Here is a 21839-nt window from a genome sequence, read left to right on the forward strand (position 1 = left end):
ATGCCTACAAGTCGTAGATTAGATCTATTATAATTCTCAAGGTCCTGGAGCTTTTCCTCTAAGTGGGATTTCTCTCTATTAGCCTCCGCGAGATTTTTCTGAATTGTAGTTAAAGAGTCCTCTAGAGAAGATATCCAGACTTCGGCTTCAGAGACCCTCAAAGGAATATTGCCAAGGCACTCCTCCATCTTCGTAAGCCTGCTGCGTAAGAGTGAAATTTCCTGAGCCTGAGAGGATTTAAAGTCTCTTAGTTCCTGGAGGATAGTAACTAGGATATCTTCCATCGTGTTTGCTTTTGTAGCACTCGGAAGAGCAAGCAAGCCGTCATCTTGGGAGATCAGGGAGGCTTCTAGGCTTAGGGCTTAACTTGGAACTATCGTGGTTTGCTTGTTGCTTGGGCCTGGGCTTGGGCTTATAGCCGATGGCAGCAGAGGGTGGGAGGGAAGGGGAGTATTGGAAGAGATCGCAGTTGAAACCGTTGGTGTGGGTAATGCAGCGTCTTCTAGCCTTGTCGGTGTCTTTTGCGTTGTGGGCCTACTTACTTTCCCTCCAGTGTTGGAGTCATCATGTTGTAAAATGACACTTGTACTCCCCTGCTTTAACCCCCCCGCGTGTAGGAGTGCTTGACGATTGTCCCTGCTGTAGAAGGGGTTTTGAAAAGAGAGGGTATTGTTTGGGGGTAGATCGGCTCTCAGGGCAAGTAGTAGGGGACATATTAGCAGCCGTCACCGTTTCTGCTCACTTCTGCAGATCTTTCAGACAAGGTCAGGCTCTCTCCATCTTCATCTTCTTCACCCTACTCTTGATCATTTTCCTTGTTGTCGTCATTATCTTCCTCAACCTGTTTCCTTAACACATTATACTTATTTTTTCTGTATGTGTCAGTAGATTCCATTGCCTTCTGTTTCAGGGCTTCCTTTTGTTGATTTTTCCTTTTATTATTTCCCTCTCCTTTTGTGGTTGATGGAGATCTGATCGGAATAGGGAGCTTAACCTCCTTCCCCAGCTCTGGCTTGGACTGTTCGCCCCTCACTCTTGCCGCCATCTGAAACGTGGGCTTATAGATAAACTGGGCTATGCTCTGGAAAATTTCACAGCTTTTCAGATCGCTACTAAGTAAGAAAGCGAGGAGCGTAGAGTAGAGCAAGGTTCATGGAGTATGAGGAGGGAAAGTCAGCTTTGCCCCTTCACAGTTTTTCAGAGCTTTGCAATCGCAATCAGATTCACAGTCAGTGCACCGGTGAGGAGTCACAAAGAAGGGAGCGGTACAGCAAAGCGAGCGCAAACTGGGTAAAATCCAGCGCGCCTTACCTCGCAAGCAGACCAGCAGACCAGCGCCCGAACCAGCGCCAAGCAGGGACAGCAGCGTTGCTTTACCCCTTCGCAGTTTTCAGAGCTTTGCAACCAGCTTATCAATCAACGCATCGGTGAGGAGTTGCAGAGGAGGGCACAATACAAGAACAGCGAGCGCGAACTGGATAAAAACCCAGTGCGCCTTACCTCGCAAGCAGACCAGCGTCCGAACCAGCGCCCAACGTCCAGCAATCAGCGTCCAACGACCAGTGCCCCCGGTTTCCCGGTAATTTGCCTTCGTAAGTGCAGGCGCTAGCGGCATCTGTGGCGCCAGCAGTATTTCAGGCACTTTAGTCACTCCATATGGCAGGGCGCCGAGCAGAAAACAGCAGCGTTGCGGACGCTTCCGGCACTTCAGTCACTCCATTAGCTTCGTGTGTCAGTAAACAGGGCAGGGCGGAGCACCGAGCAAATTCACATAGCGCTCAGCCTTTACCTCCGAGGATAGCAGACGGACAGCAGAAATACTCCGAAAGACCCCATTGAAACTCTCTCAATAATTTCCAGAACTCGGCTCGGCTCGGCTCCGGCATCTAGCGAGGGAACGGCGATGATGGCGTTTCTGTTCGCGTGGGCATGTTTACACAGAATGAGGAAACAGGAAGCACAGCGGCGGTGTGGGTGGGTCCACGTCAGCCGTTCATTCCTGGAAAAAGCCTTGCATCAGTTCCCACAGACTCTTATTCTGGTGCGAAACATAGAATAACTTTTCACCACAAACTGGCATCTCATTTTCTGTGGTTCCAAAAATTTACCTTGGCTATCTGAGCTTTGGGTGTGGAGGCGGAATTTGGAGAAAAGCTCGGGATTTCACTTCCTTGCCAGCTGTTGTAGAAACGTAAAAGGCTTTGGACCAATAAAGTTAGGAGCAGAGTTCCGATCCACTTAGAAAGGCTTTGAAAGAAAGGAACGAACATCAGCGTGCAGGCGTGGCTCTTCTGGGGTGCTACAGATCTACCATACAAGGTGCCTCCTACCTAAGGAAGGAAGCACTGCTACAAAAATCTTTGCATCTAGCCTTGCACCGGGTTATACTCTAAAGGAGAAGAACATGCAGTAAGAATATCAGAAAAACTATTTAGCCTATTAAGGGTGGAATGCCTCAATTAAAAAAACATAAAAAGGTCTGCCACAAGACAATACTTTGCAGCTGTCAGCAGCTTCTTCCAGTCCTCTTTAAAACGCCATCTGTTCAGGTATGTCAGTTGATACCGTGTAGTGCTTGGTGCATTCCCTATGAGGAAGAACATTGATTGTAGAAGTAGGATGTGGGACCTACTCAGCCCATCTGGAGAAAGTATGGCCTTAAATTAAAATGCTGACAGACTAATTAGCGCCTTGTATTTCTTTTCTCTGTTTTGCATCGTTTATCAGTGAATGAAGTAGCAGTTCAAATTTAGCTGTAGCCTTTCAAAAGGGCAAATAAATCTGACTGTCATCCGATTATGACATTTAGTATGCAGTAAGAAGCTACATCACCTGCGGGTACTTGGATACATTCTGCATGGGAAGCAGTCTGATACTCTGGTGTTGCTACTGCAAAGTGCTGTCATCATCTGCATCATAACTTTGCTGACAAAAAAGGAGGGATGGTACTATCAGGAGATGACCCGTGAGTGGATATTATTGGTGAGCTCCAGGAGCAGGAACTAGAGGAACAGTCAGATTAAACAAGTGGCACAAAAGGAAGTGATACTGAAATCGCAGATGGAGTTTGTGGAAACCTTGTGTGATAAGCTTCAACAATTTCCTTTAAAATGTTAAGAAATCCACCAGAACTTGGTTCATAGGTGGTCGTGCAAAGGACCAGATCTAGCATCCTATGTCATGTTCGTGGTCATGCAAAGGACCAGATCTAGCATCCTATGTCATGTTCTGGTATATTTGTAAAGTGCAATATATTTGGCCTCTTTGCTGATGCAACAGTCATCTAAAACACCTTGCCTCCTCAGACTTGTTGCAATGAGAAAAAAATGGATGTTTAAGAGAAACTCCTGCACTCTGGGGCTTTGCTTTACTTAAAAAGTGCCCCTGCTCAGATAAATCTTTCTCCTCCTGGTCTTTTACACCCTCCTGATAGGAAGATGGTTCTTACAATATCTGATTTTGTGGGTGTTGCGTTTTTAATGGTGGGGAGGGAATGATAGTGACTGTCTGAACTGGCCTTATTCTAAAGCGCCTGTGTGACTTGTTTACAAGGACATCTTCAACTATTCCAATGTGAAGAAACAAGAGACTGCTCTCACTATCAGAGTATTTTTGGGGATGAAAAGTTTTACATAGGTCAGATTTTTTTTATTTAGTCCAACACTCTGAGACAGTAAATAAAGACCAGATGAGGATCATTCAGATGTTTGTTCTTCTTTGACATGTTGGTGTGTCAGTCATGCTAGAAAAGCCATATAGTCTCTGAAAAAAGCAAGCGTTTTCACAGCCATAAGGGTTCAAGAAATAACAGAGTAAATAAAAACATTTAGGGAAAAAAATGTCTTATATGGCAAATGGATATTCAAGACTTTCAAGGATATTCAGTGCAAGATGAGACAATACAGAAAGCGCTGTGGGGAGTGCCGCTAAAACCATCTCCTTACTGGATATAGTTTGGGTTTGAAGGCAATTTAACTTGCTGTCTCCTTGTAAAAGATGTGCACTGCAAACAGGTTGCAGCAGAAGTGCATTTCACACAATTAAAGCCTGCAATCTCCATGCCTTGCTGTGGGTTCTCCAGTTGTGTATGTGAAACTTGCACTACAGTAGGCAGTCACTGAATATCCTTATACTAAGACTCATCTTAAGCTCATACAACTGGAAGGAAACTGAACTCTTGGTCAGGATTCCTCATGAGGCAGGTATCACAATGAACCTGTTGGGTATTAGCTGCTAAGGTGGGTTAGATAATGGTATTTCATGAAAATGTTCTGCTTTGAATGGCACTAACATAAGCGTAAGCATATTTTAAGCAAGTATCTTCAACTATCCCAGACAAAAGGATAAGGTTTTCACAACAATGCTGAGAACATACTAAATATCAAGCCAGCCATACACCCAAGTCAGGTTTTCATTGCCAATGCAGGTACAACTGAAAATAAATTAATCACAGCTTAAATGCTACACAGCCATAAAATGGGGCAAGCTGAAAATGTAACCCATTATGATCCAGTCTCCAAAAATCAGCTACCTGCTTCTTTCAGCACAAAACATCTCCACTAAATATCTTGGCATCGGAGTTGTACAATATAGGCAATATAAATGCATTGTGTCCCTTCAATATTAGAAGTAGAGCCGCTTCACAATACTAAATAATGTAATCTATAAAGTTGTGTGAGGACATATGTAGCAAGCCAATAACGTCAGATCAATCACAGACAGAATCAATATGGGACGAGCAAAAAAGTTGCATTTTAAAGAAATGATGGAAGATTAGAATATATAGTGCTTGACTCCTGTGGGTTTAACAGTATAGATGCCTCACACCCAAAAAATGATATCACTATTTAATTCCCCTCACTGACCTCTTACTTGTTGCTCCAGGTTTAGTATGACCGATACAGCTTGATGTAGTATTAGCAGTTTGGTCTGTGGCTTTTCGCTGTTAAGATGCAGTTGGCACATGCGTCCGAGCTCTTTGAATGCCTCATTGATGTCCCGGACCCGAAGCCGTTCCCGTGCATTATTGGCAACCCTCCTCTCTTTCTCTCGCTCTGCTTTTTGCTCTGGGGGAAGATTATCGTCCTCGTCCTCATCCTCGTCTTGACTAATGGGTTGAAACAAGAATGAGAGGGACATTTCCTGGCATGCACTTTTAAGCACCTTCAGATTAAACATTTCAATCAGAGACAAACAGCATTTTAATACAACTCTCTACCTGGACGGGTAGGCAAAATCTGAGTTAAAAGTTAACCCCTAGCCAATAGTCAACCACCTTATCAATACCATCCCTAAAATGACAATGGGCATGGCCTGCATTCAATATCTTTTGCAACGAAAAGGACAGATAACAGATTGTCAAGAATGCAACTAAACATATCAGCCTAAAAGTATGGTGTACTTACCACGGGGAGCTGGAACTTATAACTGTGGGAAGGTAACAGCATCTCTTGAATCATGCAAAAGTATAAGAGCCGTGATTAAAATGATTTTTGTCTTTATCTTATATGGTTTATATTTACCTGTTAAAACTTAGGAGATTAAGGGGACAGTCATTCAAGGTACACACACTTGCAGAATCAAAAGCAATCCAGCCTCAGCTGTCAATTTCATCCCCCTCTACCCCCCACAAAGACTGTCAAAAACAGAAAGTCGGGTGGTAGAGTAATCCAGCAAGGAGAAATTCGTCCACATCAGAATATTGCTGGCATCTTCCTCGGTTTTAGTGCAGTGCTATCAAAACAGAGGACGTGGATGGCTTAGAATGGGTATGGGGCAGGGAGGTTGACCAGGAAAGCACTGTCACAGGAATATCAGATTTAGGAAACAAAAGTCGAGGGGAAAGAGTTGGGGTGCATGATAGGCATCAATTTGTACTCTCGCTGACACTACCCATTCTACGCCAACGTTGCAGTCTACAGGTCATGTACAGTGCTGCACGAAAAGCCCTCCTGATGAGGCACCAGCAGTACAGTCATTATCGGGTTTAGCCTTGTGGACAGGGTTTGGAGGGACTGTATTTCCAAACTCCTGTGGGTCCGAGCTTAGCAAGATGGCAGACATAACTCAGACATTACTACATTGCATAGTTAGTTGAGTAATGTAACTAAGAAAAATAGAACAGACAGTCCATCTAAAAACAGGTTTCTTTGAAATGGATAAACCCATACAAACAGGCCCACAGCTAACAAATGTTTACTCTTTGCCCTGTCTAGGTAGAATTTGAGAACTCTCCAACATCTGCTGCTGAGATCTTTCCAGTTAAGGGAACTGACTCGAGAAAGGTTGGTAGGGATATAGACTGATTAACATGAAAGTCTGATACTTTAGGATGCACCGAAATAATGGCGTTACTTTTCATTGAACATATTTTAGAGGCCATGAGCGCACAGGGATTGAATCTAACCAACTCTGCATAGCTATGTGACTGCTACCCTAAACGCAGCACAAAATCTACTGTAGGGATGTCTGGTGGATCAACTATTCCTGTAAGCAATAATGATAAGTAGGATACAGGCCACAACTTCTTCCTAACACTTGGTGAGGTCTATGTTGTTCTGAATGCACTAGTGTGGATAGAAGTAAAATCTAGACTCAAGCATGTGTGAAGGCAATCTGTGATGTTTACCACTTTTTATTATCACAATTGTTTGAATGATTATTCAGAGTGTCAACTGCTATAATTTCAAATTCACACAATGTACCTCTGCCCAGCACTAGGTCAACAAAACAGCGTTGATTTTCCAAATACTGCAACGTTACCATGTCAATTGTCAGATGTGCCTGGTCAAACCTAGCCAGATCGTTAATACACTCACTTGCCTTCCTCAATAGGTGACGATAACTCCGACAAAAATAGAGCCGGCTGAAACACATGCTCCTTGTGCCAAGATATATATTTCGCATACGAAAAGAACATTAAAATAACAGACCTAGAACAAACTTTACAACATTTGCAGATTTGTTGCATTTCCTAATAAAGGTTTCACTGTCAACTACACAACCTGGAACCAAAGTCAGACTTACAAGGAGGTTGGAGAGTGCTAAAAAGGTGTCCTTCAAATGCAAATAGAGCAGTTTGTGCACAGTGGGAGAGAGTTGCAATGCTTGCATTCTGTACCAGTGACACTCATTAAAACCTGATCTGATACTTTGGACCTCTGAGTCTTCATTCAGGAAGCTGTGTCTACTGTGCTCCACATTATCCTAAGGCGCTGACTTATAGTCCGGAGAGACCTTTTTATGGAAGCTAACCTGACACTGAAGATCAACCAGCTGGATTTAGATTTTAGGCAATCCCACACTGAGAATCTGAACAAACACTCATGAGAGATCAAGATTGACATGTGAAAGATTGACATACTGTGAGAAAGTGCCATCTTTCTTGCCTTGGTATGCCCCCACTTTTTTTCTGAATTGCTGATGTGCTCTGACTACGAGTGTCCTGGGCTCCTGCCAACCAGGTACCCAGGGCCTGATTTCCTTCCCTAAAAACTGTTGAAACAATCGGCATCTCTGGCCACCTATCAGCCCCTAGTAAATGGTATCCTAGGTACCCAGGGCATGGCAACTAGATAAGGGCTGCAGCTCTTATTGTGCCACCCTTAGGGGCCCTGTACCTGGGTACCCACAAACTGCCTTTGGCAGGGTGAGTGCCTAGGTACAGAACTAAACAAAGAGTCAACATGGCACACATCCCTGTATGCCATGCCCACAAACCCACTGCCCTGGCATACACCAGTCACCCCTCTAGCTGGGTGCTTTATGCCAGTGGTGTGGGCCTAGGTGCATGGCCCTGTGCCCCTACAGTACCCAGGGCCATTCCTGGGCACTGTAAGTGCAGTGATGCCATTAAGAGTATATGGTGCTGGGAGGTTGTCTTTACAAATCCACAGTACCATAATGGCTACACTGAAGACTGACAAGTTTGGTACCAAACTTCCCGGCACATTAAAACCGCACTGATGCCAGTGTGAGATTTAATGTAAAATGCACCAGAGGGCATCTTAGAGATGCCCCCTGAAAACCTAACTTACAATCCACGTCTGGCTGAGTGGCTGCAGAAGCTGCCACACAACAGACATGTTGCTGGACCCCTGGGTAGGAGAGCCCCAGCTCTCCTGGGCCTGCAACAATGTACATCCTGGGTGAGGTGCTAGGTCTCCTCCCCCAGGATGGGCATGGGGAAGCTTCAAAGGCATGCCGCCTCTGTGAGCTTCTCCAGACCATTTGCTGGACCCAGCAACCAGCCCCCACCAGTCCTGCCCCCCACTCTGGCGGGAAGACGGGTGGGAAAAACTACATCAGGAAGGGGGGTGTGCCAGCCTGTGCCAACCCCACCCCTCAGGTGGGGGAGACGAGGTGAAGCACGATCCCGGGCTCCGGCCATCTTGAAGATGGGGAGCCCTGCCCAATCACAGCTAGGCTCATGCCCCCCTCCCACAGGATAGGAGCAGGCAAGGGGGTGTACTCACACCAGGCCAGGGCCCCATTGGTCCCTGTCCTTGCCCTTCCTGTAATGCCCCTAAATGCAGTATTTAGGGGCTCCCTGAACCTTCCTTCCTCAGATCCCGATACGAAAAGAAGAAAGAAGATCGAGAAGAAGACCCGCCGTGTAGCTGCTAACAGGACGACAACAACTGACTTGGCCCCAGCCCCATCAGCCTGTCGATCCTGGAACCTGCTCCCGCTTAATCCCGGCGAATCCTGCGGACAGCAACCTTGGGACACCCCAGCCCTACCGGCCTGTCGATCCATGGGTCTGAATCTGGGTTACGGCCCTTAATGTGTACTCAGCACAGTGGGCCTTTGACAGACTATTTGTGAATGTGCTCCCATCTTTTAGTAGGCTAATGCCGGCTATTAGAGGTATTGATCTCTCCTGTGATAAAGTACAAAGGAGAGATACAGTAACATTTGAGTGTGCTGTGTGCAGATTTTGTGCACTCTTTATAACTTAGTAAAGAAGCCTGAAAAAATTGCACCTCGTTTTGCTTGTATACTGCCTTTATGCAGGTTAATAGCTGATGTAACAGAAAACCAACCTTGTCAGGGGCTGTGTTCTTTTGCATTGTCAGGAATACATTCTGTTGAGTAGGATGCCCTATGTGGTGGACCAGATGTGAGGTATGGGCCCTATCCTTGTCCCAGTCAACCTGCTTTGCTATATAATATGTCTATGCATGGTTTAAGGTGCTGATTATTTTAATTTTACTGTGTATAGGTGTTTTATGTGCCTTTGGAAGTCGCAGTCAACTCCTATAGAAGAGTTGCCATCTCCATTAAGGTGTCCAGAAAGGTCGCGGTAAACCCAAGTTGCTGGCCTTATGTGCTAGATTTGGAAGTTGGGTCAACTCCCCTTGAAGAGTTGCTGGCTCCCTTATGGTGTCAAGATCAGTGTCCGTTGCAGGAGCTGATTCTCACCTTTTGGGTTCGCCATGCCCATAATGTGTGTGAGATCAGTCTTTTCGGTGAAGCTGTCTCAGAATATTTATTTAATTTTATTTTGTTGATATTATTGGTTGGTAGTGCTATGCTCAACTGTATGGTGGCGGTCAGTCCCTTGTGACTGAAGCAGATTCACCTTTGTCGTTGGGCACACAATGTTGTGTTGCGAGGACATGCTGTGCTGGCGAAAAAGATGCTGTGTAGCGTCTGAAGATATGTACTTGTATCTTGGGGTTTGTAAGTCTTAGTGTTTGAGACTTAATTCCTTATTAGCAGTATCCTGGGTGTGAGTAAAATTGTGTATATTGTTTTATGTGCAGCCCCCTTTTCTTTTTGAAAAGAAAGGGGTGCGAAGAATTTTACCCAGTGCCCACAGAGTTGTGAAGCATATGATTGGTGAATAGGGGAGAAAATTTGGTATGTGTTCCATATGTTGTGTGACTTGCTTCATAAAGAGACAATCTATGTGCTCTTTAGGATTAAACGGTGATTGGCTCCTGCATTTACAATAGGCGTATTGCGATGTGTATCACTGGTAATTTGCATATATATCTGTATTTAAATATGTATAACTATCCTGTGATCATCTTTTTCTTTATTTTGGGTTTATATTTGGGGATATATCCCAATATTTGACCTGTAATAGCAACATACTTGCTTGTTGGGTGTAGAATAGCTATAAACCCATATGTAGTATCACCCTGCCTATTGAGGCACAATTTTGAAAGGGATATGCATATGGCCCTATGTACTTGTGTACAGATAAGCCTAGTCCATGTCTTTATGGGTGTGTGATAAACTGCATTCGTCTTTGACACAGTGTATCTGGGTGATGTGTTATTTTGGTATGAGAGGATTAATCGACAAAAGTAACCTACTATTGCAACCTTATAGTTTGTAGACGCTCAGTAGGTAACGCTGCACTTGTGCGCGTATTAGTACTTGTAGTCTGATGATCTGTTATCCTATTGCATGTTGCAAATGGTATGCAGCAAAAAATGGTGTCTAGCATAATTTGTTCATAAATTTGGTGTGGCTCATTGAACCAGTCGCCTCTGTGCATGTATTATTAGTTTTCTGAAAACCCTGTTTGTCAATTGCATATGAATGTCAGCAGCCCTACATGCCAAGAACAGATGCATACTGGTAAGTAGCATATTTCGTTCGAGGCATGTGGGCTGCTGAATTCATATCTGTGCATAGAATGTATAGCAGTTTCTCCCCCTAGCAGTGGCTACCTGTGCCAGCTGCAGCAGTCTGAAATAGAGTTTTTAGAACAGCCTGTCCTACAGCAGTTTGCTGTTTGGAATGTACATCAACACAATAGTGTTTTGTGAAAGTATGTATGGTGGTCCATGTGGCTGCTTTACATATTTCCTCTAGAGGAATGTTTCCTAGGAAAGCCATGGATGCCCCTAGTTTGCGTGGGGAATGCGCTCTTGGGGGAACTGTTAAAGTGCGTTTTGCTTTAAGGTAACATATCTGAATGCACTTAACTATCCATCTGGCTAACCCAGATTTTGAAATGGGGTTGCCTTTGTGTTGTGGTGAAAAGGCAACAAACAACTGTTTAGTTTTCCTAAAATCCTTAGTTCTATCAATGTAGTATAGAAGAGCTCTTTTGACATCTAGTGTGTGTGGAGCCCTTTCAGGTACTGACTGTGGATTTGGAAAGAACACTGGCATTTCTATTGTTTGATTTATATGAAAATGGGATACCACTTTTGGCATAAATTTAGGGTTTGTTCTAAGAACTACCCAATTTGCATGTATTTGGATAAATGGCTCTTGAATAGTTAGGGCTTGCAGCTCACTAACTCTTCTAAGCGAAGTAATCGCTACAAGAAAAGCTACCTTCCATGTTAGGAACTGTAATTCACATGAATGCAACGGTTCAAATGGTGGTTCCATTAGTCTGGTTAGAACGACGTTTAGGTTCCAGACAGGTGATGGTGGGTGTTTTGGGGGGATTATTCGTTTGAGTCCCTCCATGAATACTTTAATTGCTGGCACTCTAAACAGCGAAAGATGCTGCCTGTTTTGAAGATAAGCTGCAATGGCAGCTAAGTGTATTCTTGTAGAGGAATAAGCTAGATTGCAACGATGTAGGTGCAAAAGGTAGCAAATGGTATTTTGCGTTGAAGCATCTAGTGGGTTTATGTTATTGTTATCACAATAAATGACAAAACGCTTCCACTTAGCTGCGTAACAAGCTCTTGTAGTAGGTTTTCTTGCCTCCTTGATAATGTTCATACAGTCTGGAGGTAAATTTAGGGACCCAAACTCTAAGATTTCAGGAGCCAGATTGCAAGGTTCAGTTGTTGCGGATCTGGGTCCTGTATGTCTCCATGGCTCTGAGTGAGAAGAGTGGGTGTTAGCCGTAGTCTTTGATGAGGCACCACGGAAAGTTCTAGAAAAGTTGTGTACCATGGTTGCCTCGACCATGTTGGAGCAACCAGGATTAGTGTCAATGAGTGTTGGCGTTGTTTGCGTGCCACTAGCGGTATTAACGGTGCTGGGGGAAAAGCGTACGCAAATTTGCCTGACCAGTTCATCCATATCACATTGCGCTGCGACTGCGGATGTGGAAACCTGGCGGCAAAGTACTGGCATTTTGCGTTTTCTTTTGTGGCGAACAGGTCTATCTCTGGTTGACCCCACTGTTGGAAGTACGGTTGTAGCACTGTGGGATGAATCTCCCACTCGTGCATCTGTTGGCTGTGTCTGCTGAGCAGTTCCGCTATTTGGTTGTCCTTGCCTGGGAGGTGTTACGCCATGAGAAAAATGTTTTTGAATGGCCCACTTCCACATGCTTTGGGCTAGATGTGATAGCTGTGGAGAGTGTGTTCCTCCCTGTTTCTGTATGTAGTACATTGCCGTCATGTTGTCCGTCCGGATCAACAGTTTTCTTGCATAAATGTACTTTGAATGCTTTCATTGAGAAAAAAATTGCCATCATCTCTAATAAGTTGATGTGCATTTTATTTTGTTGTGTCGTCCATAGGCCCTGCACTGTGTACTGAAGGACATGGGCTCCCCATCCTGTCAGGGATGCGTATGTTGTCAACACTATCTGTGGTACAGGCTCTTGGAACAGTCGTCCCTTGCAAAGGTTTTGTGGATTCCACCAATGCAGAGAGTTGTATGCATGACTGGTCACCAACACTAGGTCTTTTAGTTGTCCTTGAGCCTGGTTCCACTGCTGTGCTAAGCACTGTTGTAGCGGACGCATGTGCAGTCTTGCGTGAGGGACTATGAAGATGCACGAAGCCATCATGCCTATGAGTTGCATAAACACTCGGGCAGAGAGCGAGGGTTGGGGCTTGAACTTTTGGATGAGCAGTTGCATACTGTTTATCCTTGCAGTGTTTGGGTATGCTTTTGCCTCCAGAGTATTTATTGTTGCGCCCAGGTACTGCTGTACATGGGATGGCTGGAGATGAGATTTTGGGTAGTTCAACGTGAAGCCTAGACTGTGTAGGAGGTGAATGGTCTTTGACATGTGGCTGGCACATTGCTGGGCTGACTTTGCTTGTATTAGATAGTCGTCCAGGTACGGATAGACGTGAATATGGTGTCTTCTTAAATGTGCAGCTACTGTCGCTAGGCATTTTGTGAACACCCTTGGGGGCTGTTGTTACACCAAATGGAAGGACTTTGAATTGGTAATGTTGATTTTGTATTGTGAACCGTAGATACTTCCTGTGAGCAGGATGTATTGGTATATGGAAGTATGCATCTTTGAGGTCCAAAGTTGCGAGGAAGTCTCCTTGTTGCAACAGTGGTAAGACTTGTTGTAGAGTCACCATATGGAAATGCTCTGATAAAATGTATTGATTTAGGGGCCTGAGGTCCAATATGGGTCTGAGAGACCCGTCCTTTTTGGGGATGAGGAAGTATTGTAAGTATACCCCTGTAAGTATAGTGAGTATACCCCTGTACCCTGATGTTCTAATGGTACTAGTTCTATGGCCCCCTTTTGCAGCATGCTGATGACTTCTTGCTGCAATAAGTTTAGGTGTTCTGCAGACATAGGACTGTGTCTTGGTGGTATGTTGGGTGGTGTGGAGGTTAGGTCTAGGCAATAGCCATCCTGGATAATTTGTTTTACCCACTTGTCTGTAGTGATGTTTGGCCAGACTGGTAGGAACTGCTGTAATCGTCCGACTGGTGTTGTATGGTCTGGGGGTAGCGCTAAGAAGTCACTGTTTTGTGTTGGTAGAGGATCTGGTGGTATTATTCCCGCGTCCTCTGCCTTTGTTGTTATTGCCGCGGTATCCACCCCTATTGTTTTTATTGTAGGTGGTTTGCGTATTTGCTTTGTAGACTGAGGTTTGCTGTGATGAGCTACCTCTTGCAGCACCTCTAATTGGAGCAACGAAAGGAGCCTCTATGCTGTTGGGATTGTAAGGCTCCCATAGACTTAGCTGTTTGTGTCCTTTTTCATTCAGCTGGACTAAACATATAGTCAGGATTTACTGGCTGATTTAATAAAGTAGACTGGACTTCGTTTTTGAAACCTGAGATGCGAAGCCAAGCATGTCTCCTGAGCATAACACTGGTGTTAATTGATCTGGCCTCTGTGACTGCTACGTCTAGGGCACATTTAATGGAGGCGTTCGTTATTAGCTTTCCCTCCTGTACTAGGTCTTCAGCCGGTTCCTTGTAAGGTTCAGGTAAATGTTGGATAAGTGTCTCTAGGGTGTCATAATGTGCCCTGTCGTACCTAGCTAACAGGGCTTGTGTATTAGATATTCGCCATATATTAGCTGCTTGAGCAGCTACCCTTTTTCCTGAGGCCTCCAAGATCTTTGATTCTTTGTCAAGAGGTGGAGCTTCTCCAGTGGTTTGTGAGTTTGCACGTTTACGTGCATTGGATACCACTAAGGAATCCAAAGGCAGTTGTCCCTTAATATATGTGGGGTCTACTGTACTTCCTCTCTATTCTGGGGTTAATGACCCGTGCCCTAGTTGTTTCTTTAAATATGTCACCTGCATGTTTAAGTACCCCTTTTAACATCGGTAGTGTTTTGACAGATCTTTCTGATGTGGCAAAAGTGTCAAAGAGGAAATCCTCCTTAATGGGGTCTGCATGCATCTCTACATTGTAATGGAGGGCTGCCCTATCTATAAGTGCATTAAAAGAAGCTGTATCCTCTGTGGGAGAAGCCTTAGCAGGGTATGCAGGTGCATCTGGAATGGGCTGAGAATCACCAGGATGTACTGGGTCTGCCCATGGTTGAGCTTGACTGTCTTGGTCAGGGTCTACTGTGTAATTGTATTCCTCATTATCCTCCTAATCCACCTCTTCATCTGAGTGTGTGGGTGTATATGAGTATGTGTGTGGTATAGTTTGTTTTATAGGCTCAAATAGAATAGGTGGGGTTGCACAGTCCCTTTTTTTTTTTGAGTGGGATGACAGAAGTCTCTTTCAGTTTCTGGTCTCATCTTTCTTTTGTAGAGAGTGACTTTGCCAGATTTAGGGTCAATGTAAAGTGTTGACTGTTCTTCTGTTGAGGGGTCTTGATATAAGATCTCCTGCTCAGTAGTTCTTGTTTGTTTTGCCAATGTCTTTTGTTTAGTTTGTTTCGGCTCGATACCGGTTTTCAGGTCGACTGCCTTAGTTTTAGAGGAAATTGGTAGACCAAATTTGATCGGTCCGAGAGTTTTCTGTGTTTCAACAGTCTTTTTAGGTTGTGCCAGCTTCTTTGAAGCCGATGTTTTTATAGCTTCGACATTTTTTGTCAAGTCGGTAGTCCCCTTGTGACTTTGTAGCATCTTTGGAACCGGTGTTTTCGGACCGATGCTTTGCTGTCTCGGCTTGACGCTCTTCTTCGGGTCAATTTTCATTGGCTCAATATGTTTTTGTTGCACATCCATTGGTTTGTCGACTCTCTGCTTCGGTTCGACAACCTTTTTCGGATCGAGTTCCTTTTTTGTGTTGTCGACTGTCGACGCCGATTTCTTTGGTTCAACGGCCTTTTGTTTTAGAGTGGATGTAGGTGCGCTGGCTTTTGGCGCGACTACCCATGTGTTTGACTCCGATGGATCGACATAGTTCGGTCCGAAGACCGTATTGTCGACCATTTTCTTTGGGATCGATTCCGATGGATCGACGTAGTTAGGTCCGAAGACTGTGTTGTCGATTAGTTTCGGTTTCGTTTTTGGTTCCATTACTTTTGGTTTAGATATCAACAACTTTGGGTTACGTTGAATCGATGGCTCTTTTGTAATATTCTTAGCCGAGCTGTATCGCGGGGCTATAGAATGTGTTTCGAGATCTTGGCTAAGGCCTTCTGGGGATGCCTCGACCCGAGCCTGTGGAACCACAGAAGTGTATGTTTGGGCCGTTGTACTCACGGTTGGCCCCGATGTAGTTGGCCCCGTTTCATCACTGGAGTCGTCTTCAATGGCCCCGATCCCTTGTTTGTCGTCTCCTACCTCGACGATGTCTTCGTCGTCATAGTAGTTGGAGTCATGGTCTGAATCTTGATCCGACTGTTGATCTGAATCTTCGGCCTCAATGAGATCTTGTTCATCGTCGAAGATATTTTCGGGCTCCGGTGCTAGTTTCTGCATGATTTGCCTTGCGGCCCGTCGAACCCGAAGTGTCTTTTTGGATCGAAATTGTGCACAGGCTATCCAGTCTGTTTCATTATGTTCTGGAGATAAACACTTGTTACATACAGGGTGTTTATCTATGGCGGGTATTTAGAATTACAAAGAGGGCATCTTTTGAATGGACTTCGTTCCATCGACGACCGGTCTTCTTGGCGTCGTGAAGGCCTGCGGCCCGATTCGACGTCCTGAGTGAGTAAACTGTAGATAAAGCTGTCGGCACCGATCGAGACAATGACAAGTCCGAAGGCCTTTTGGCCTTTTAGAAAAGTTTATTTCGATTCCGAACTTTGAGTAAAGGAAAGTACATCCGAACCCAATGGCGGAGAAAAACAATCTGAGGATGGAGAGGATGCCCATGCGCACTCTAGTCCAGGGGAGGAGCCACCTATCTTGTGATACTTCGAAGACTCTTCCAGGACAACAAAGTGCAATCATCCAGACCCAACACTAGGCGGCGATCTATGCACAGATATGAATTCAGCAGCCCACATGCCTCGAACCTTTTTTTTCCACCTGTTTGTATTCCTCGCAGGGGAGGATGGGTGGGTTGCATGTGAATCCAGTAAATTCTTCAAGCTGCAAAACTAGTCCTACTGGTAAGTAACCATTTTGTTTTGCAGCGAGAATCCTTTTCTGGATTCACATGCTGTGCATTAGATTATGCAGCGGTTTCTCCCGTCTTGGTGAGGCTGTGGTAAGAGGAAGACCTTGCGAACAGGTGCTAAAGTACGTTTTGTCCTATTTCGCTTCCTTATTCATTTGTATGTCCACAAAATAATGTTTGGTAAATGTGTGCGGTGATGCCCATGTGGCTGCTGCACATATAGTGTCAATGGGCACATTGGCTATGACCTGTATTTTTAAAGCACATTATTACAGCAGAGGAGGCTCAGAATTGTTTATTTGCGCCCCCCACCCCCCTCTGAATTAGTAGGTGTTAAAACTTTCAGCTTTTTCAAACACATTTTTACATAATTTTTAGATAGGTGTTTAGATTTGGTATGCCAAATATGATTTTGATTGGTAGATTATTTTGTACATTATTATATGAAATCTAGGGCAGGATGTAAGACCAAGTGCTATCTGGCCACGCCCCAGATCATGTTTAAGATCTGATAGGAAAAAGGTCCTCGCTGCGTAGCACATTGTATTTTTATTGTAAACTGTTTTTAAAGCTATTTCAACTGTATAAAGGAGGATGTTTGGATATTTAAAGGAACAAAGTCTTATGGAGTTTCACACAATTTAAAAATTGGGTGGCGTAAAGATTTTTTATACATGTGCACACACACTTCATATATTGGGCTGTGTGATTATATTGAGTTACGTTTGCTTTGAACTCCCACTTATTTAGTGAAATTATAATTGTTCTGCCTTCGATTGAGTTTTATTCTGATATCAAGAATATCATGATATAATACATTGCAAATTTCTTTCTCTTTTTGTACATTTTTATGTGGAATTCATTGGAGTTCCAAATCATAAATAAGCATTGTATTGTTGTAGTACTGAAATGTTGCGTCAAAATTAATGTGTTTATGAACCTTCGGTCAAGGTTGGGCCGAAGCAAAAGGTCTTGTTTGGGAACTAGGAAATACGGTGAGTAGTTTCCTTTGAAAAGGTCTTGCTTTGGCACAATTTCTGTTGCTTGGTTTTATAGAAGCTCTTTGATTTATGAATTTAACTGTGTTAGTTCAGATTTGAGGAACTTTTTTCTCCTTGGGGATTTTGCTGGTGGTGTTTGTCAGTTGTATACAGCACCCGAACGTTACCAAATTTAATATCCAATTGTCTGTAGTGATTTTTTGCCACTAATTTAGGTATTGTGATATCCTGCTTCCCACTGGTGTTGTGTGGGTATCCTTTTCTGTGTAGGAGAAAATGTAAACCATTTCCTTTTCCTCTAGGGGGCTGGCCTCTGCTTCTCCCTCGAAAGGACTGCTTTGGCTAATGTTGCCAGTTTTGGTATCCTGCTTGTTGGTTGGTTTGTTGACCATTCCCTTGGCCCTGTTGATCAGACATTTGCTGTCCTTGAGCAAAGGCCCCTCTTCCTGTGGGTTTTCTTCCGTTAAGCCCTCCTACTTTGAAGGTACCTCTTTGTTGCAGAGTACCCATGTCTCTTGCAGTCTCGTTGTCCTTTTTAATCTGCTGGAGGGATTCATCTACTTCCTTTCCAAATAGTGCGCCTCCTGTAAACGGTCTGTTAATATTGGAGGCTGGAACCTCCAGTTTAAAGCCGGATATTCTAAGTTAGGCATGCCTTCTTAGTGTGGTGCCTGTGTACATTTGTCTGCTGGCAGTGTCTGTTGTGTCGAGTGCTGATTCAAGGCATGTGTTTGCTATGTTTTTGCCTTCATGGACAATAGCTTTGTGCCCTTTTATTGTCCTCTTCCGGAAGCTTGTTGATGAGCTCCTAGAGGTCATCCCATTGCTGGAGTCCGTACCTGTTTAGCAGGGCATTGAAGTTTGTGATGCGCCATTGTGTTGCTGTCTCCTTCCCCATTTTTCTGCCTACCATATCCATTTGTTTGCTTTCCTTCTCTGGTGGTGGTCCACTATTAGAGAGGGCATTTGCTCTCCTTCTTGCCGTGGTGACAATAATTGAGCCAGGCACTGTATTTCCTTGGATATACTTAGGGTCCTTAGAAGAGGGTTTGTGCTTCTTTTCGACCATTGGTGCCACCCCCTTGGTTGAGGAGGGCTCTTTAAAGGCTTCCTTGCCTTGATCGAGGACACTTGGTTGCATTGGAAGGTATTGGGTGCCCTTTTTGACTGGAGCTAATGTTTCCCCTTTCGAGGGCGATCCTGAAAGTTTCAGTTACTCTTTTCACTAGTCCATTGTAGAAGGCTATATCATCCGAAGGAGAAGCCTTCGAGGGATAATGCAAATGCTACTTACCAGTATGCATCTGTTCTTGGCATGTAGGGCTGCTGACATTCATATCTGTGCATAGATCGCCACCTAGTGTTGGGTCCGGATGATTGCACATTGTTGTCCTGGAAGAGTCTTCGAAGTATCACGAGATAGGTGGCTCCTCCCCTGGACTACAGTGCGCATGGGCATCGCCTCCATCCCCAGATTGTTTTTAGCCATTGGCAGAGATGGAGTGAAGAATGTGAGTGATGACCATGCAATGAGCATATGTATGTATATGAATGAATTCTGCAGCTGCTACAGGCGCCGGGGAGGAGGGTGGGCGATATGAATGTCAGCAGCCCTACATGCCAAGAACAGATGCATACTGGTAAGTAGCATTTGCAGTTCGAGGCATGTGGGCTGCTGAATTCATATCTGTGCATAGAATACATAGCAGTCCCTCCATTAACGGCGGCCGCCCGTGCCAGCTGCAGCAGTCTGAAAAAGCGTTTTTAGAACAGCCTGACCAACAGCTGCCTGCTGTTTGGAATGCACGTCTACACAGTAGTGTTTAGTGAAAGTATGTGTGGTAGACCATGTGGCCGCTCTACAGATATCTTCTAAGGGAATGTTACCTAGGAAAGCCATAGAGGCCCCCAACTTCCTGGTGGAGTGGGCCCTTGGTGGGATAGTGAGAGTGCGCTTAGCTTTAGCGTAACAGATCTGAATGCACTTTACTATCCACCTAGCAATCCCTGCTTTAGAGATAGCGTTTCCCTTGTGGTGAGTGGCAAAAGCAACAAAAAGTTGCTTGGTTTTGCGAAAATCTTTAGTCCTGTCTACATAATACATCAAGGCCCTCTTAACATCAAGGGTGTGGAGCATGCGCTCCGCCAGCGTCTCTGGGTTTTGGAAAAACACCGGTAATTCTATTGTTTGGTTTAAGTGGAATTGGGATACCACTTTGGGTAGGAATTTAGGGTTAGTGCGGAGCACCACCCTGTTAGCATGTACCTGGAAGAAAGGTTCTTGGACGGTGAGCGCCTGCAGCTCGCTAACCCTCCGTAGCGAAGTAATTGCTACTAAGAACGCAACCTTCCAAGTCAGAAACTGAAGCTCACAAGAGTGCAGTGGCTCAAAGGGAGGACCCATCAGCCTTGTAAGAACCACATTGAGGTTCCATTCTGGGGCTGGTGGTGTCCTTGGTGGAATGACCCTTTTGAGTCCTTCCAGAAAAGCCTTGATAGCAGGAACCCTGAAGAGTGACAGGTGTTGTCTATTCTGGAGGTATGCTGCCATAGCGGACAGGTGAATGCGGATGGAAGAGTATGCCAGGTTGCATTGATACAGGTGGAAAAGATAGCAAATGATGTTTTGAATGGAAGCATCTAGAGGGTCAATATTGTGGTTAGCACAGTAGATGACAAACCTCTTCCATTTAGCCGCATAACAAGCTCTGGTAGTGGGCTTCCTTGCCTCCCGAATGATATTCATGCAATCGGGAGGAAGATTGAGGTAGCCAAACTCTAGGACTTCAGGAGCCAGATCGCCAGGTTGAGCTGTTGCGGATCTGGGTGCTGAATGTCGCCATGGCTCTGCGTCAGAAGGCTGGGAGTGAGATGAAGCCTTTGATGCGGTACCACGGACAGTTCTAGAAACGTGGTGTACCATGGCTGGCGAGCCCACGTTGGAGCAACCAGGATGAGAGTCATCGAGTGCTGCCTGAGCTTGCGTGCCACCAGCGGTATCAGAGGCGCTGGGGGAAAAGCGTACGCAAATTTGCCTGACCAGTTCATCCACATCGCATTGCCCTGTGATTGGGGGTGTGGGAATCTGGCGGCGAAGCTTTGGCATTTTGCGTTCTCCTTTGTGGCGAACAGGTCTATCTCTGGATGACCCCACGTTTGGAAGTACGGTTGGAGTACTGATGGATGTATCTCCCACTCGTGCATCTGATGGCTGTGCCTGCTGAGCAGATCCGCCATTTGATTGTCCTTGCCCGGGAGATGCTCTGCCATGAGGAAGATGTTCCTCTGAATGGCCCACTTCCACATGCTCTGAGCCAGATGAGACAGCTGTGGAGAGTGTGTGCCTCCCTGCTTTTGAATGTAGTACATGGCCGTCATGTTGTCCGTCCGGATCAACACGACTTTGTTGCACAGATGTACTTTGAACGCCTTCAAGGCCATGAAGATTGCCATCAGTTCCAACACATTGATGTGCATCTTCCTTTGCTGTAGTGTCCATAGTCCCTGCACAGTGTAATGGAGTACATGCGCTCCCCATCCCTGGAGAGAGGCGTCCGTTGTCAGGATAATCTGTGGGACAGGCTCTTGGAATGGTCGGCCCTTGCAAAGGTTGTGTGGATTCCACCAATGCAGAGAGTTGTACGCCCGACCGCTCACCAACACTAGGTCTGTCAGTTGCCCATGAGCCTGAGTCCACTGACGTGCAAGGCACTCCTGAAGCGGACGCATATGTAGTCTCGCGTGCGGGACAATGGAGATGCAGGAGGCCATCATGCCTATCAACTGCATGAACACCCTCGCTGGAAGCGAGTGTTGGGGTCTGAATCGTTGGATCAGCGCCAGGATACTGGCGATTCTCACTGAATTTGGCTGCGCGGTGGCCGCCAGAGTGTTGATTGTCGCGCCCAGGTACTGTCGCACGTGGGCGGGCTGGAGATGGGACTTCGGGTAGTTCAGAGAGAATCCCAGATCGTGCAGGAGATGAATGGTGCGTGACACGTGGTCGACGCACTGCTGTTCTGTTTTTGCCTGAATGAGCCAGTCGTCCAGGTAGGGAAAGACATGGACGTGCTGGCGACGGAGATGCGCCGCCACAGTCGCTAGGCACTTGGTAAACACTCTCGGTGCCGTGGTGACCCCGAACGGTAGAACCTTGAACTGGTAAT

At 45.3% G+C, this 21839-nt stretch overlaps 1 protein-coding gene across 8 annotated transcripts in view; it reads right to left on the reverse strand.

The window, feature by feature from the left end:
• Positions 1–21839, reverse strand: part of TCF3 (transcription factor 3) — a 784206-nt gene that overhangs the window by 67082 nt on the left and 695285 nt on the right. For all 8 annotated transcript variants that reach the window (XM_086947156.1, XM_086947154.1, XM_086947159.1 and 5 more), the window contains one exon: positions 4866–5107. In XM_086947156.1, coding sequence (XP_086803282.1) covers positions 4866–5107 — 242 coding nt within the window. The remainder of the gene's footprint in view (positions 1–4865; positions 5108–21839) is intronic.

This window comes from Lissotriton vulgaris, chromosome 12 (genome assembly GCF_964263255.1).
Source record: "Lissotriton vulgaris chromosome 12, aLisVul1.2, whole genome shotgun sequence".
Classification (NCBI taxonomy): domain Eukaryota; kingdom Metazoa; phylum Chordata; class Amphibia; order Caudata; family Salamandridae; genus Lissotriton; species Lissotriton vulgaris.